Here is a 17,926-nt window from a genome sequence, read left to right as displayed (position 1 = left end):
TTGGGCACCAGGCAGCTAATGCGGGCCCCAGGCTCAGGCCCACGTGACCTCCAAGCCCACGTTCTCATCCACGCTGTGCTGCCCATGGACTTTGCTCCAGACCTGGTTTGGAATTAAGCTGGCCTAGGTGCACGTCTGCAGAAGCCCCGCCTGAGAGCTTCCACCTCGGAGGGAAGGTGGCTGAGGGGGTGACGGCGGCTGGACCCTAGCCCGCCCTCCTGGCCGCCTTTTCAGTCTCCTCCGGGCTCCTCCCCCACGGTTGGTGTACTGCCCTCGCCTGACCGTGAGTGGCTTCTGCCCGCGCAGGGACCGCTGGCTGGCGACGCCCGTCCAGACCTGGCAGGTCCACCTCCACTCCCTGCAGCGCGTGGACGTCTCCTGCGTCACAGGCCAGCGGACCCGCCTGGCCCTTGTCCTTCGGGGGATGCAGACAGTTAGGAAAGTGAAGGCTTTCAGCTCCCACCCCCAGGAGCTGACGGTATGGCCTTCGGCGGGGGTGCGTGGGGTTGGCTGTTGGGTTTTGCGGGTGTCCCCTGGCCCCTCCCCACCCTTGCCCACCCCGGGGAGGGGGTGGGAGCTGGGCTGCGGCCTGGTGGTCGGTCCTGAAGACTTTGATAGAGTCTTCATTCAGATCCCCTTTATGAGATGTGCCGTCGTGGGATGAGAGACACGTAAGCCCTGAAGGAGAATTTGTAGAATTGTTGGGAGGTAAATATTAACAGTTACTCTGGAATCAGTGCGGCTGCAACTGTACCTCTGGATAACGAGGGTGACGCGGACGCCCTGCCAGCAGGCCAGCGTTCAGAGCTGGGGCTGGCTAAGCCCTGTCTCTCCTGAGGCCGCTCTGACACTTAGGGGGTCGCGCTGTGTAGGAGGGGACTCGCCCCGCACAGATGGGGACACAGACTGTGACCCGCAGGCGTGGGTGCTGGTGGTGAGGTCCGGTCTGGCCTCAGATCGGGCCTTCTTACCTCTGATCCCACGGAGGCCAGGGGACCTCCCGCCCAGCGCAGGGGTTCCCCTGGGACCCTCTCAGCCTCTGGGCTGCGCTCCCAGGGAACCCCTCGTCTGCATGACTCGAGGGGCAGCCTCCCGACCTGCTTCTCTGTTGTTCCTGAAGACGGACCCCAAAGGCGTCTTCGTGCTGACCCCTCACGGGGTGCAGGACCTGCACGTGGGCGTGAGGCCCCGCAGGGCGGGCAGCCGCTTCGTGCACCTCAACCTGGTCGACGTGGATGCCCACCAGCTGGTGGCCTCGTGGCTCGTGTGCCTCTCCTGCCGCCCACCCCTCATCTCCAAGGTCTGATGTGAGACGCGTGTGGGCCACGCGGTTCGGGTGGTGTGTCCTGCGACCTGGCCTGCCCAGATCCAGGCCGGCGTTTCCTCCTCCCGGCCCCTCTGGCTGGGGGCCTGGGGAGTGGGTGTTTCCTCCTGTACTGTGAGCCCCTCGACCGGGAACTCGGGGGGCTTGTCTGCCGTATTTATTCAGTGTCTGGGGTCCAGGAGCGCAGGGCGGGCTTGGGAAGAGGTGGCTGGAGAAGGAGCCCGGGGCCAACTCCTGCCCTCCCACAGGCCTTTGAGATCACACTGCCTGCCGGGGGCGGGAAGGGTGCCAACAAGCGCATCACCTACACCAACCCCTACCCCTCCCCGAGGGCCTACCGCCTGCACAGCGACCATCCCCGCCTGCTGCAGTTCAAGGAGAACGCCTTCCAGGTGCGGCTGCACAGGGCGGGGGGCTGGGGCCCTGCCTTAGGGGCGTCAGCAAGTCCTGGGGGAGAACGGCCTGTGGCCTGAGTGAGGCGCTTGCGGCCCCCAGGGGCACCCTCTGCTGAACTCTGCCCGGGCCTCTGACCCAGCACCCAGGCCCCGGCGGGGCAGCCCTGGGGGCGGCCTTCCCTGCAGTTTTGCAACAGTTTTATCCAGACTGCCTGGCGAGTTAGGCCTTTATCTCCTGTGACTCTTTCAGGGAAACTGAGCAGCGTTGGGCGGACCCGGGTCTGTCCCTCGCTGGAGGGTGTAGTGACGCGTCTCCCTGGGGCTTTGGGAGGAGCACCCGTGAGGGCTTTGACAGTAACACTGGGAAACTCGGTTCAGAGCATGAGTGTTTGTTCCGGGGCCTGCAAGCCTGGGGGATGTGTGTTTGCCTGCGTGGAAGCGGCTGGAAGAGAGAGAGAGAGGGGTCGGCAGGGTGGGCGCTAGGACAGCGATGCTTCTTCCCAGGTCGGGGGAGGCGAGACCTACACCATCGGCCTGCGGTTTGCGTCCCGTCAGAAGGCCGGGGAGGAGGAGATTCTGATTTACATCAATGACCACGAAGACAAAAACGAGGAGACGTTTTGCGTGAAGGTCATCTACCAGTAAAGAAGCGGCGGGGGCCGTCCTGCCGCTGTTCGGGGTCAGGCTCCTGTCCCAGAGCTCGGCACCGTGGACTTGGCCGGGGCGGGGCGGGGGTCGCTGTGCCCCTAGCCGTTTGCGGTGCTCCTACCCAGTCAGGCTGCTGCCAGTACCAACCGCGTAGCAGCCCCACGGGAGTCCTGACCGTGAACGTGCGCACCCGGTGTACCCGGGGCCCGTTTCTCTCTGCGGCACACGGGGGATTGTCACCGTCTGTGACGTTAGGATTTACTGTCAGCAAAATGTATTTTCTGAATCATTTTAAATGATAAAATTATGTTTTTAAACTGAGTTTTATACAAACACTGTATTATTTGCCATGTAATGTTTTTTATGCTGGTATTATTTCACACCTTTTAAAAAAGTTGTACAAAATACTAAATTTTTACACGTTTTCTCTTTGGGCAGTTTTCTTGAGCGTTTTCTGCTGTTTTCACCATTGTCAGAGTTTTCTGTCTGCAGCATAAGCTTCCCTTTCCCTGGGGATGACATTGCCGAGGGACAGGCAGGTGGCCCATGGTTTGTGGCCTCTGGGAGAGTCTGCTTAGTCCTGACCCGAGGGGAGGGCAGCTCTGACCTCTGCTTCTGTCGTCACCTCTCCTGCTTTGATTCTGGTCCCCCTGCCTCCCTTTGTAAGGCCGCCGTGATGACATTGGACTTACCTGGATGATCCAGGACAACCGTTCCGTCTCAAGATCCTTAACTCCATCCCCTTTACCACGTGAGGTCACCCAGTCACGGCGTCCAGGGATCAGGTCAGGCCGGCGGGGAGGGGGCATTGTACCGCCCACCCCCATCCTGTTGGCCAGAACCTAGTCACTTGGCCACACCCAGCTCCGAGGGGTCTCAGAAACGTTGTCTTTCTTCCAGGCGGTCGTGTGTCCAGGTGACTTTGGGGGATGGTATCCCTAGCGGGGGGAGGGGGGGAAGGTTTAGCGGGGCAGCCAGTCACCTTGGCCCCAGCGCTGCTGGTGGGGATGGTGAGAAGTGGCCGGACGGGGAGCATCCCAGGGATGGAATCGGCAGGGTAGGTGACGGATTAGGGCTTAGAAACAGAAACTTTACCTTCAGTCTGTTGGAAAGATGGACAGAAAGGGAAGCGCGCCGTCCCAGCCCCGGGGTGGTGAGGAGACAGCAGGGCGGTAGCCAGCTGTGCGCATGTGCAGACGGGAAACCAGACTCCCATGGAGGGCAGCCCATGATGGGGGGCGTCTCTCTCTGCACCGTGAACCCAGGGGGGCTCCCCGTGATTGAGAGCCATATGAGCCCCGGGGAGATGACCGGGCAGGCTCTTTGGAGAGACGGTCAACAAGGCGGCCAGGGTCAGACGCACCGCAGGCAGGAGTGGGGCATCGGCTGCCCCCAGGGGGCCTGATTTAGACCCCAGCCCCGTCAGCGGGGTTACGGACGGCACCTGCACTGGAACTGAGGCCAGCCGCCCCACCCCGGGAGGGGCCCCTGCAGCACCCAGAAGCACCCTGCAGCACCCAGCAGCACCCAGCAACACCCTGCAGCCTCCTGCCCACAGGTCCTCCCCGCCGGGCGTGTGCCCCCAAAGAGCGGCGTGGAGTTGGATTCTGGGGAAGAGAGCCGCCTCAGGTCTCTTTGCCCGTCTGCAACATGAGGACCCACCCCGGGGCCCATCTGTCTGTTGTTCGGATGTCCCTGTTGTCTTTTTTTTTTTTTTTTTTTTTTTTTGCGGTATGTGGGCCTCGCGCTGTTGTGGCCTCTCCCGTTGCGGAGCACAGGCTCCGGACGCACAGGCTCAACGGCCATGGCTCACGGGCCCAGCCGCTCCACGGCACGCGGGATCCTCCCGGACCGGGGCACGAACCCGCGTCCCCCGCATCGGCAGGCGGGCTCTCAACCACTGCGCCACCAGGGAAGCCCAGTCCCTGTTGTCTTTTCAAGGGCGGCCTCTGCGTTTTGCACGCCTGCCGCACGCACAGCAATATCTCAGCTCATCCACGCCCCGGGCCACTCTGGGCCCAGGCCCCGCCACCAGGGACCAGGCCCCGGGGGGGAGTGTGTTTTAGGAAGGAAGGCAGTTCTGGAGCCTAGTTGCTTGCTGTCCTGGGGGCACGCGGTGTGGGGGGGGAGGTGGGCAGGGGACGCTTCACTTTCATCTCCTCCCACTTCCAAATGCTTCCAAGAGCCGGGAAATCTAGGGGCCGCTGTTCTTCCTAGAGGCAGGTCTGCTGGGAGCGCACTTCACCCACACACAGAGGTGGGACCTCAGCAGCTTCCTTACCCCACGTCTAGTCTACAAGGCAGACACTGCAGTGGGGGCCGTTCAGGCCTTTCTGTAGCTCAGGCCACCGTCCCCAGCGAGCTGTGCCGAGGGGCCGGCAGCAGCCCCGCCCTGGCTGGAGGTGGGGTCGGGGGCGCCCCTCCCCACTGTGCCCGGGGGACCCGCAGGCTGCAGGTGCAGGAGCTGGGAGTGGCGGTGCGCTCGAGGAAGCAGCGGCCGGCCTTGGCGAGAGAGAGGCCATCAGCCAGGGATGCCCGTTCTCTGGCCCTCCCTTGTTAGTTCATTCTTTCATCCATCCGACCTTGGCTGTGGGCGCTCCTCCGGGCTCTGTTTGTGCAGGAGGTGCGGACACTGTGGTGCCCTGAGACGGACACCTTCCCTGCCCCAGGTCAGGAGCTGACCTCCTAGGGGAGCTCAGATGATAAAAAGTGGGTACAACATAGATGGTCGGCCGGGTGGTGATAAAGTCTGTAAGGGGAAAAGCAAGAGCAGGGCGTGGAGTGGGTTGATGTCAGAAGGAGGGGACTGAGTGGGTGGCGGGCGAAAAGGGAACGGGAAGGGGTGAAGGGGCCGGAGCAGGTCTCGGGCTTGTGGGCTGCAGGCTGATTCTCGGGTGATGCAGGGGTGACGGGGCTGGGATGGACAGGTGCCTCGCCTCAGGACCAGCAGCGGGGGCCACATTAGTGACCCGCCTTCCCCAGTGGCCACCGCATCAGCGCCATGGGGGCTGGTGAAGCTGGGCTCAGCTGGGTCGGGGGGCGTGGGGGGGTGTCCACGCTTTTTTAAGTCAGAAAAGCAGGTTCTCTACACACACAGGGTCTTTCCCTTTGCCCTTTTTCCAGTCCCCTACTCCAAATGCCCTCCCCCCGGGGACTGTGGCCTTCTGGTCACTCTGGCATGCACACCCCTCTCTTCTTGGGTGCCGGTGACGATTTGAAGCCCCCCCCCAGGAGTGAGAATCGGGCACAAGATGGGGGCTTGTGCTTGTCAAAATGTATGCCGTTCTGAGTGGTTTTTTTCTTCCCTTTCTTTTCTCACAAAAAAGAGAGATTTAAAAAATTATATTTATTTATTATTTATTTATCTTGTCTGCGCGGGTCTCAGTTGTGGCACACGGGCTCTTAGTTGCAGCGTGTGGGATCTAGTTCACCGACCAGGGATGGAACCTGGGCCCCCTGCACTGGGAGCGCAGAGTCTTACCCACTGGACCCCGAGGGAAGTCCTGAGAGATTTCTTTTGCGATAAATTTTCAGTGTTAAATAAAAGCCATGGCTGTGATCCGCCATCTTGGGGCTCTTCTGCTGGGGCCCAAAGCCCAGGTCAAGTTCACTGTGCCCTCTGGGTTGCAAAACACTGGCCTTCCTCCTTCCTTTATGAACCTGAGGTGTCCTGCCCCGACGCCCTAGACGTGGACTAGTATTTTCATCTAACTTCTGACTTCCTGGTGGTCAGTTCCCTGGTCCAGCTGGCATGTGCAGAAGCGCCAGGTGATTTACACGAGAAAGCGGGGGCCCAGCCCCCTCCTCGGGTGGATCTGCCGTAAGGGCTGGGAGCCGCTGCTTCTCCTGCACAAAGACGCACCATCTTTCAAAGGGAACCTTATCATTTCCATCAAGGGCACTTTTTAACGTTAGTATTTTATTTCTTCCCTCCTCCTCCCACCCCGGCCGAAAGCTGCTTTTAACTAAATGGAGTCAAATGAAAGCCAGATTAGCTGCTTTGCTTTGCTCATGCCTGATAATGATTTAATGCTATGTTTTTCTCTATTTAGAAATAAATTAAGGCGCCTTTTAAAATTGTTGCCTCAGGTTCGAAGAGGTTGGGGAAAACAACCGTTCTGTTTCCTTAGCAAACTTTCTTCCTCCCAGTGGAGAAGGTTGGGGTGTATGCAGCTCTAACCCCCAACAATCTGGACGTAGTGGTTTTAGCTTTATTTTCAGGGATGTGTGCTGAGACGTTTACAAAGAAAGGGCAGGAGAGGAGGGGAGGGAGGGAAACAGCCAGTGGCCTCGAGAAGTCGTTCAAGTGCGTCTGTGTCGGGTGTGACTTGAGCACCGTGGGGTCTCCCTGGTCCCATGTGAGACGCTGCCCTTGAGTCTGGGGGACAGACAATGAATCCAGAGGCCCTTCCTGCTGGTGGAGGGGGCGGAGCTCCACGTACAGTCCAAACCTTGTCATCAGGACACGTCTGCTGGCATGCCACATGGGCCCCCATGGCTCTCCTGATGCCACAGCAAAGCCAGGGCTGAGCTGGTCGTGGGGGGCTGTGCAGGGCCGAAGGAGCCTGCTCTCTGTGTCGGGGAAAGCCTACCTTGGGGCAGCCAGCCATGTGTCATCAGTGTCACCACACTACTCCTTGCCTCTCCAAGGCTGTTCGGGAGGCCCTGAAAGCCAAGTGCAAGTCAGAGAGTGATCTAGTGTCCCCACAAAATCCATGTCCACCCAGAACCTCAGAATGTGACCTTATTTGGGAACAAGGCCTTTGCAGATGCCCTTAAGGTAAGGATCGAGATGGAGTCATATTGGGACCATTAGGGTGGTCCCTAAATCCAGTGAGTGTCCTTTAGGAGACAGAAAAGGACACCCGGAGAAGGTCATACAATGGTGGAGGTAAAGATTGGGGTGATGCGTCTGCTGGTCGAGGGCCACCAAGGATTGCTGGGAGCCACCAGCACCCAGGACAGGGGCCTGGGACCCGTTCTCCCTCAGAGCCGCCAGAAGGACCTCTGGCCTCCAGAGCTGCGGGAGAATATACTTCTGTTGGATTAGGCCACCTGGTCACTCGTGACGGCAGCCCCAGGGCTCTTAAATATCCATGTAACCAGCGAGTCAAGATTTCTGGTCCTTGGGAGGGAGGGCCAGGTATAAATCTAAAGTGTGACCTGTAGACAGGGCGACCCTTTGCTGTGTGTGGCCGTCCCCCGGGCAGAGGTGGCTTCCTGCAGCAGCGGGGCCGCTCGGAGGAGCCGCGTCAGCCTCGAGTGTCTGTCATCTCGGTTGTCAGATCCCGAATTGATCTGTGAATCAAGGCTCTAAAGATACATTTATCGCAAGAATTCAACCTTGAAATAATCACACACCGAAGTGATGAGTCCGTCTCCAAGAGGCAAAGTCACCAAGACGAGTGTTCTAACGACACTTAAGGGAAAGGAACAGGCAGAACAGCCCCCTTACCCCCAAAAGCTGAGTGTGCCTGAGGCTCAGACGGGACACCCAGGTCGGAATGGGTGTGAGGCCGGTGGGAAGGGCTGAGGTCACCAAGGCCCGGCAAGGGCCCCGGGCTGCAGGCGACTCTGTCCTTCTAGATCTCTCCCTCTGCTGCTCTTCGGCTTCTCACGGCCTCCAGCCTTCAGTGGGTGAGACAGAGGCGGGAATCCTGCAGAGGCTGCGGGCCCTGAACTCTCTCTCTAGGCTCCGTCCGCCCTCTCCCTCACCTTGGCTGGGCAGTGGGTATGGTCAGAACTCGGGTCCAGACGGGCCTGAATCCTGGCTCAGCCGTGGCCTGCTGCTGTGGCCGCTCGGGGGGTGCCTCCTTCTCCTGTGTGAGGTGGGGTCCTCAGTCTCTGTGTGAAGTAGGGTCCTCAACGTCCTGTGTGAGGTGGGGTCTAGGAGCTCCTACCACTTAGAATCTTGTTAGGATCTGGATTTCGTGCAGGGGAGGAGCTCAGGTCTAGTGTGATGATGGCCTCAGGACTGTTCCCAAGCATCGTCCCCATCCCACCAGGCGGCTCTGAGTGCAGTGCCCGCCTTGGGAGCCGTTTTTCCTTCCACCCTGGTTGCAGGCCTGGCTGGGTGACATGCTTTGGCTGTGGCCTGGGGGCGCAGGTTCTGTGGCTGTGTCCCAGAAGGGGCTGCTCTCTCTCTGGGCCCCAGGCTTGGTTGCAGGGAGGGGAGGAGAGGAGGATGGATCCTGCCAATGCTGGCGGCCTCCTAGTAGCCTGTTACATTTTGTTCAAATGTTTTTTAGGGCTTCCCTGGTGGCGCAGTGGTTGAGAGTCCGCCTGCCGGTGCAGGGGACACGGGTTCGTGCCCTGGTCCGGGAAGATCCCACGTGCCGTGGAGCGGCTGGGCCCGTGAGCCATGGCCGCTGAGCCTGCGTGTCCGGAGCCTGTGCTACAATAGTGAGAGGCCCGCGTACCGCCAAAAAAAAAAAAGTTTTTTAGAAGTGTGGATTTGAAATGTATGGTCCTTTTTAAACCAAATATAAACTTTGATCCTTTCTTCCACTTTCCCGGTTAGTGTTGGACTCCAACTCTGGCAGTTGAATGGCGCGGCTCAGAAATGTGATCCCATGAGTCTCTGGAGACACCAGTGCTCCTTTCTGGGTGCCCCGTGCGCTCTCTCAGGACCCTCAGATTCCAGATTCCAGATCATCCCTTCTTATGCATCCAGGCCAAAGAATGTGAAGGTGGTTTCTTGTGTGTGTACTTGTCATCGTCCATGTCTCCCTGAGCTGCACAGCGCTGGGCAGGGCTCGTGGCTTTTCTAGGAGGTCATGAGGGCAGAAGACACACCGTGGGGATGACTGACCCACACCCTGACCTCGCAGCTCACTGGCCTATGTGGCCCCAGTCATTGCTGCCTCCCCACCCGGGTTAGTCACCTGTCCCAACAAGCACCACAGATGGGGGCTTAAACAACAGAAATCAGTTCTCTCCAGAAGGCTGGGAGGCCAAGATCAAGGTTTCGGCCAGTTGGTTTCTCCTGAGGCCTCTCCCCTTGTCTTGTGAATGTCTTCTCCCTGCGTCTTCCCACCGTCTGCCTTTGTATTTTTCTATGGCATGATTTTCTCTTCTTGTAAGGACATGAGTCCTGTTGGATTAGGACCCACCCTTATGGCCTCACTTTACTTAACCACCTCTAAGACCGCATCTCCAAATACAGTCACACTCGCAGGTCCTGAGGGTTAGGACCTCCACAGATGAATTTGGGGGATGTGATTCAGTCCCTGACACAGACCTGTGGCTGCCACCCTCATGCTTACCCCCCTGCCGCCTCTGCGTCTTGCCCCCTTCCCTTGCCTCCTGTTCTCACAGCCCCTTCCTCTCATTACCGCCATACCCTGAAGCCGTGAGACCCCTGGTCGTCACAACCGCTGGGCGGAGGCCCCCTCTGTCGGGCCCCCAGGCAGCGGAACAGGGAGACAGGCTCTCAGCCATTCGCTGAGTCTCTCCTTGGATCTGTGGCCCTAACTCTCAAATAGGCCTCAGGCAAATGGCCCTACCACACCTCCCTGGTCTGTCTCTTCTCCAGGCTTCCAGAGAATGGCCCACCCCTGCTCCTTTCTTCTCAGACCACCCAGCGTCCACCCTCTGAGTCAGCTGCTAACCTTGCCTCATCCTTCATGGGGGAAAGAGGAGCCACCAGACCAGGACCGTCCTGTGGTCCCACCGTGATCTGTGACCCGGCCGTGCCCGAGGTGGCCCCCACCTCGCCTGCCCTGACAGAGGACCAGGTGTCCTGCCCCCACGGGGGCCCGAATCCCACCCCTCTGACTCCTGAGGGCCTCACTCCTGCCCTTCTGTCTGTTCTGGAACACTCCGCGTGCGGTCATTCTCGGTCACCCATCGTAAACAGAAAAGCCATTTCTTTCTCCGTTCTCCCCGCTCGCTACCACCTGCTCTGTTCCTCTGGATGGGAAATCTTGCAGCGCTGTCTGTGGCCGGTGTCTGAAGCCTGCCACCGTCCCCCCGCCATCATCCTCTCTCCCGCTGCACGGAGACCTCGCTTTCGAGCTGACCTATGGCCCCTGTGAAGCCAGGTCCATGGTCACCGTCTGTCCTCTTTGCTCTGGCTGCCTGGCACTGCGGCTCCCCTGCCTGGTCTCCTGGAGTTGGCGGGGGGGCACATTCTCCTGCTTTTCCTCCAGCCTCTGCCTCCTCCTCAGCCCGGCCTTTGACTGCCACCTGTCCTCAGCTCCTCTGTCCTGGTGGCCGCCTCCTGTCCCATGATTCTAAACAGCATGGTCACGTCTGTCACCCCTCACACCCATATTGTGGCCCTGACACTTTCCAGCACTGCCTCGGGCTGCTGTCTGGGTGGTTCCCAAACCTGCTGCTCCTCTGTAGATGGTTCTCCCAAACTCAGCTCGCTTGGGGTGGCCGCCGTTTCCTGCCAGAACGTCCACTCACCTAGAGGTACTGTACATTCAAGGCCATTCCCCTGTGATGGGAATCTAGGTGTTCCCAATTTTCCTATAATAAAATGCTGCCATCGATAAGCTTGTACATGTACTTTCATGTTCTCCTGTGAATGTTCTGTAGGATTGATCCTACTACTGGATTTACTGGGTCCCCTAAAAAGTGAAACCTCTTTTTATTTATTTTATTTTTTCTAAAGGATTAGAAATCACAACGTTGATTATTTATTTCATTATTTATTTGGCCGTGCCGGGTCGCAGTTGCCACATGCGGGATCTTCATGGCGGCGTGCGGGACCTTTTGGTTCCAGCACGCGGAATCTTTAGTTGCGACCTGTGGGATCTACTACCCTGACCAGGGACTGAACCCAGGCCCCCTGCACTGGGAGCGCAGAGTCTTAGCCACTGGACCACTAGCATTTAATAATAGTAATGTTCCCAGCAAAGAACAAACCTGCATTCTACCATGGGTTGAAGACTGTTTGTGGGCTATTTGGAAAACATTACGTAATGTTTTCCTTAATTAGAATCAGTTACGAGACCCTAGTAAAGAAATAAGTCCAAACATGAGATTCTAAGACCTCACACTGTGAAAACATCTTTTCACTTTTAAAGTTAAATATGTACTTTGTAAAATATTCAAACAATACCAAAGAGTATAAAATAAAAATTTAAACATTCTCTCTCCCTCCCACAGCTTCCAGTAACACTTCCCAGAGGAAACTACTATTTCTCTTCGATCCTTCTAGAATATGTTTATGCATTTTAGTGCATAAATATGTGTACTTTTATTGGCACATGGGATAACATTCTTTTTGCTCACTTACTTCTGTATCCTGGCGATCTTTTCAAAATGTAACATACAGATCTTGCTGAGTCCTTTGTACTGACTTCTTGCTAATGTCTTGCCATACATGTTTATAGTTTTTGTTTTAAAATATACATTCAGAAGAGTATCGACAACTTAAATATGGTTTAAAGAATAAAGCTACAGTGAATACTTATGAAACCACCACATAGAGAAATGGTATCTTTAAAAAAATTTTTCATTTTAAAACTCTAGGCTGGGGGCTTCCCTAGTGGCGCAGTGGTTGAGGGTCCTCCTGCCGATGCAGGGGACACGGGTTCGTGCCCCGGTCCGGGAAGATCCCACATGCCGCAGAGCGGCTGGGCCCGTGAGCCATGGCCGCTGAGCCTGCACGTCCGGAGCCTGTGCTCCGCAACGGGAGAGGCCACAACAGTGAGAGGCCCGCGTACCGCAAAAAAAAAAAAAAAACCTCTAGGCTGGTCTCAAGAACACAACTGCCTTTTGTGTATTCATCTATAATTGGCGACATGGCTAAACTCGTTTATTAATTTTAATACTTTGGCTGTAGGGTTATGTTAGGGTGGCGTGTGAATACTCATATCATCTGTGAGCGTGACAGCCTTCTTTCTCCCTGTCCAATCCTTATCTCTTTTTTATTTCTCTTCCTTGTCCTAATGCACTGGACGAGGCTTTCTAGAAAAATATTCCATAGGAATGGATGTAGTGCACATCCTTGTTTTGTTCCTGATTTTAAAGAAGGTGCTGTCAGTGTGTCACCATCAACATGAACTTGTGTAACCACAGTGCCCTGTCTGAGGGACACCCTGTAGAACCAGGGTTCCGTGGAGGTCACTTTGGAAACCGCTTCTCTGCAGGGCTTTGGAATCGAGGAGTCTGGATTTTATCCCTTACTGGTGATGGAGGCGGGCTCATACTTCTGTACTAGATTGCCCTGTTAAAGTTCAGATGTAACTTCATGAGTTCTGATCGACCACTTCTCACAGTAATGGGACTCTTGGCCCTGGGCACAGCTCCCACCATGGCCAACTTCACCAGGAAGCACCCTCGCTTGGGAATGTCACTGGGTCTCACTGGTCCCAGCCATGTGTGGACAGTGGGGTTAATCCCCCTAGAGCATTAGCTGTGCTCAGTTCCCCTCTCACACCATGAACAAAAAAAAGGGCTCTAGCATCTTTTTTTTTTTAAATAAATTTATTTATTTATTTATTTACGGCTGCGTTGGGTCTTCGTTGCGGCGCGCGGGCTTCCTCTAGTTGTGGCGAGCGGGGGCTACTCTTTGTTGCGGTGTGCAGGCTTCTCATCGTGGTGGCTTCTTTTGTTGCAGAGCACGGGCTCTAGGCACGCAGGCTTCAGTAGTTGTGGCACGTGGGCTCAGTACTTGTGGCTTGCGGGCTCTAGAGCACAGGCTCAGTAGTTGTGGCACAAGGGCTTAGTTGCTCCACGGCATGTGGGATCTTCCCAGACCAGGGCTCGAGCCCGTGTCCCCTGCAATGGCAGGCGGATTATTAACCACTGCACCACCAGGGAAGCCCAGGCCTCTAGCACCCTGAGGGGTATTGACCTCAGGTGGATCAGCCCAGCTGGAGGCAGATGGCCCCACTCAACATGCCAAGATGGGCATTGAGAAAATAGGCTTCCTGAGTCTTGTAGCCCAGACCTCAGGGCCTTTGCAGGAAGGAAGCACAAAGTAAATACGTGAAGAGGGGTTTGCTGACCTGCTAAGCTGGTCTCTGCAGAGGGTCTGGGAAAGCATGATTCACCTCTTATGACCCTTCGTGCTGTGCATCCCATGCGTGGAGTGATAATGGAAATGACCCAAGAGACCCACAGGGAAGCAGCAGCGTCACGCCCTCGGTCATGCTGTATCCTGCTGTCAGGAACCCCAGGATGAGCCCCTGGGGAATGCTCCCAAACCCCGTTCTGAGACTGTGAGCTACTTATTGAGGCTCTCACCAAAGGAGAGATTGGCTTGGGTCAACAATTTAAATAAACACCAGGCTTGTTTTTTTTTTTTTTTTTTTTTTTAGATTCCATATATATGTGTTAGCATATGGTGTTTGTTTTTCTCTTTCTGACTTAACTTCACTCTGTATGACAGACCCTAGGTCCATCCACCTCACTACAAATAACTCGATTTCGTTTCTTTTTATGGCTGAGTAATATTCCATTGTATATATGTGCCACATCTTCTTTATCCATTCATCCGATGATGGACACTTAGGTTGCTTCCATGTCCTGGCTATTGTAAATAGAGCTGCAATGAACATTGTGGTACGTGACTTCTTTTGAATTATGGTTTTCTCAGGGTATATGCCCAGTAGTGGGATTGCTGGGTCGTATGGTAGTTCTATTTTTAGTTTTTTAAGGAACCACCATACTGTTCTCCATAGTGGCTGTACCAATTCACATTCCCACCAGCAGTGCAAGAGGGTTCCCTTTTCTCCACACCCTCTCCAGCATTTGTTGTTGTTAGATTTTTTGATGATGGCCATTCTGACCGGTGTGAGATGATATCTCATTGTAGTTTTGATTTGCATTTCTCTAATGATTAATGATGTTGAGCATTCTTTCATGTGTTTGTTGGCCATCTGTATGTCTTCTTTGGAGTACTGTCTATTTAGGTCTTCTGCCCATTTTTGGATTGGGTTGTTTGTTTTTTTGATATTGAGCTGCATGAGCTGCTTGTAAATTTTGGAGATTAATCCTTTGTCAGTTGCTTCATTTGCAAATATTTTCTCCCACTCTGAGGGTTGTCTTTTCGTCTTGTTTATGGTTTCCTTTGCTGTGCAAAAGGAGGTTTATTTTTTTAATGAAAATTTGTCTAATAGTGAAGAGAGTGAGTATGGAGTGCTCTGAGTTACTGGATTCCGATGCGTGTGTATTTGCATCAAACCTTTTGCAGGCTGGTCTCGAGCCCTCTGGTGCTCCTGGGACTCATTTCTGTGCAGCGGGACCTCCCAGCTCTCAGACTGGTGGGAAGTGGTGCGTCCAGTTGGGGAAAGGGAGGGGTCCACGGAGGGAGAGATGTCAGGCTGCTTCCACTGTGGTCAGCGGGTTCCCCTGGGCCCAGGAGAACACGCCTGGTGAGCGTCCACCAAGGTTGAGGAGGCTGGGTCACTCCCTTTCCCACTCCATCCATACCCAGCTGCTCTCAGAGATCTGGTCAGTCTCATGCAGTCCAGGAGGAAGGCTGGATGGCGAGCTGAGGGTGTTTGCAGCGCGCCGCTGGCAGGGACTGAACGGGGATGGGCAGAGGGTCTGCCAGGGTGGTCATGTTTCCTTTTTAACTTACAGCTGGGCTGCAGGAGGGCCAGGAGCCTGAATATCCAAGTGTGGGTGGAAGATTCCAGAGCATTGGCTGGGCCCCTATTGGCTCCTCCTCAGCCTGCAGGTCCCTGCACTAATGGTGCCATACCTGGGGCTCCAGAGGTAGAGCTGGGACTAACCTCCCCTGAACAACAGGCATGAGAAAGTTCCTCGAAACCGCCGAGGGGCTGGAAGGTGCTGGCAGCCCTGAGCTGGGTGCAGGGTGTGCGTGCTGCCAGGGGCACTGCCCGACCGGCTTGCCAGTCATGAGCCTGGCTGTTTCCCCGACAGTCCAACTCCTTTCCAAGCACATCGAGCCGTTAAACCAGAGACGAGCTTCACGGGGCTGGTGAATCTCAGGTCTGCGCAGCGAGGAGACTCACATCCATCTCCAAGATGCTGGTGGCCAGGCACCCAGGGTCTGGCTTGTCGTAGGTGCTCAATTAGTGTTCCTCCAAGGCACGACTCCGGACGAAGCCTTCCGGGTTCTGGCTGTTATCTTTGGTGGTGGATGTGCCTGCCTGGGAAGCTGCTTTTGTTTGATTTCCTTTGTAGTGCTTCCTCACGGACCCTGCGCCCTACCGCCCCCATCTTTGCGTTTCATTTACCAAGTGATCCTCAAAGAGCAGAACCAAGAGACTCAAACACCGGCTCACGGGCTTCCCTGGAGGCAGCTGGGCTGCGGGGGGAGCCCATGAGCTTGACGCTTCTAACCAGGGTCTTGCATTTAATCAAAACTCAACCTGATATACTCAGTTATATATGTGTGTGTGTGTAACTGAATCACTATGCTGTACACCTGAAACTAACATGATCCTGTAAATCAACTATACTTCAATTTTTATTAAAGAAAAAAACTCAACCTGATAGAGAATGGACTTGAGGACACGGGGAGGGGGAAGGGTAAGCTGGGACAAAGTGAGAGAGAGGCATGGACATATATACACTCCCAAACGTAAAATAGATAGCTAGCGGGAAGCAGCCGCATAGCACAGGGAGATCAGCTCAGTGCTTTGTGACCACCTAGAGGGGTGGGATAAGGAGGGTGGGAGGGAGGGAGACGCAAGAGGGAAGAGATATGGGGACAGATGTATATGTATAACTGATTCACTTTGTTATAAAGCAGAAACTGACGCACCATTGTAAAGCAATTATACTCCAATAAAGATGTTAAAAAAACAAACAAACAAACAAAACTCAATCTGAGCACCACCCCCAGCCCAACGCTGCCTTCAAGGGCTTTATCTTTCCCTTGGGGGCAGGAGCTGGGCACCAATGGCTGTGGGCAGAGCAGAAGACAGCCTCCATCCTGATGTCCTGCCCCTGGAGAAGTGACTACTGGATTAAACATCTGAGCTGGGAAAGTGGTTTGGGTCCTGAGACAAGGGATGATGCACAGACCGGGGAGCTGGTCCATGGACAGCCCCCCAGGGATGGGCCACAGGGAGGCAGGGGCTAGGGCAGCTCTCTCTGGAACGAGGCTGGGAATTACTGGGCAGCATAGTGGTGAGGCTTACTGTATTTAAAAAAAAAATATATATATATATATGTAATAGTTCGTATCTGCTAATCTCAAACTCCTAACTTACCCCTCCCTCATCTTCCCTTTTGGTAACCATAAGTTTGTTTTCTGTCTGTGAATCTGTTTTTGTTTTGTAAATAAATTCATTTATACTATTTTTTAGATTCCACATATAAGTGATATCATATGATATTTGTCTTTGTCTGATTTACTTCACTTAGTATGATGATCTCTAGGTCCATTCATGTTGCTGCAAATGGCATTATTTCATTCGTTTTTATGGCTAAGTAATATTCCATTGTATATATATATCACATCTTTTTTTTTATTAGTTTCTGCTTTATAACAAAGTGAATCAGTTATACATATACATCTGTTCCCATATCCCTTCCCTCTTGCGTCTCCCTCCCTCCCACCCTCCCTATCCCACCCCTCAAGGCGGTCACAAAACACCGAGCTGATCTCCCTGTGCTATGCGGCTGCTTCCCACTAGCTATCTACTTTACGTTTGGTAGTGTATATATGTCCATGCCTCTCTCTCGCTTTGTCACAGCTTACCCTTCCCCCTCCCCATATCCTCAAGTCCATTCTCAAGTAGGTCTGTGTCTTTATTCCTGTTTTACCCCTAGGTTCTTCTGACATTTTTTTTCTTAAATTCCATATATATGTGTTAGCATATGGTATTTGTCTTTCTCTTTCTGACTTACTTCACTCTGTATGACAGACTCTAGGTCTAGCCACCTCATTACAAATAGCTCAATTCGTTTCTTTTTATGGCTGAGTAATATTCCATTGTATATATGTGCCACATCTTCTTTATCCATTCATCTGTCAGTGGACACTTAGGTTACTTCCATGTCTTGGCTATTGTGAATAGTGCTGCTACGAACGTTGGGGTGCAGGTGCCATTCTGAATTAGAGTTTTCTCTGGATATATGCCCAGGAGTGGGATTGCTGGATCATATGGTAACTCTAGAGACCTACTGTTTATTGAGCTTCTGCTCTGTGCCAGGTGTGGCCCCAGGCACCTTTCAGATGACATTTCATTCAGTTTCCTCAGCTACTGTGTAAGTGAGATGCTGTGATGCTCACTTTACAGATGAAGAACCAAGCTCATCAAGGTTAAGACGTGTGCCCGGGTCACACAGCCAGGAGGTGGTAAGCTGGGAATCAGCCCAGGCGCTTGCCGTGACCCCGAGTCGCCTCCAGATTTGCTTGGCCTCAGCCCCTTTCCAGCCGCGGCTCGAGGGGCAACTTTCACAGCAGATGCACAACCTGCACAGCTGGACGTGGCCGCCCTGATCTGGAAGCCCCGCCTCCTGGTTTCCAGCCCCAGGAAGCCGTACAATTGCAGGCAATGCCTTCTTTCTTTCCGTCGCTGAGGGCAAGGCTGGTGTTCAGCATTCAAAGTCAGAAGGTCAAGGTCTTTCTGGCCTCGGGCCCCTTGGGCCAGTTCTGATGGCTCAGGGTTGGACGGGCTTT

The 17,926-nt window shown here is 54.6% G+C and overlaps 1 protein-coding gene across 1 annotated transcript in view; it reads left to right on the top strand.

Moving 5' to 3' along the window:
* NPHP4 (nephrocystin 4) overlaps positions 1-2,720 on the top strand; it is a 131,850-nt gene extending 129,130 nt beyond the window's left edge. Inside the window, exons 26-29 of the mRNA XM_079698616.1 lie at positions 307-478; positions 1,121-1,300; positions 1,573-1,716; positions 2,224-2,720. Coding sequence (XP_079554742.1) covers positions 307-478; positions 1,121-1,300; positions 1,573-1,716; positions 2,224-2,364 — 637 coding nt within the window. The 3' untranslated portion in view covers positions 2,365-2,720. The remainder of the gene's footprint in view (positions 1-306; positions 479-1,120; positions 1,301-1,572; positions 1,717-2,223) is intronic.
* Positions 2,721-17,926: the final 15,206 nt, after the last annotated feature.

The sequence above is a fragment of the Hyperoodon ampullatus genome (assembly GCF_949752795.1).
Source record: "Hyperoodon ampullatus genome assembly, chromosome: 2".
Classification (NCBI taxonomy): Eukaryota; Metazoa; Chordata; class Mammalia; order Artiodactyla; family Ziphiidae; genus Hyperoodon; species Hyperoodon ampullatus.
This window is presented reverse-complemented; position numbering and strand designations above follow the sequence as displayed.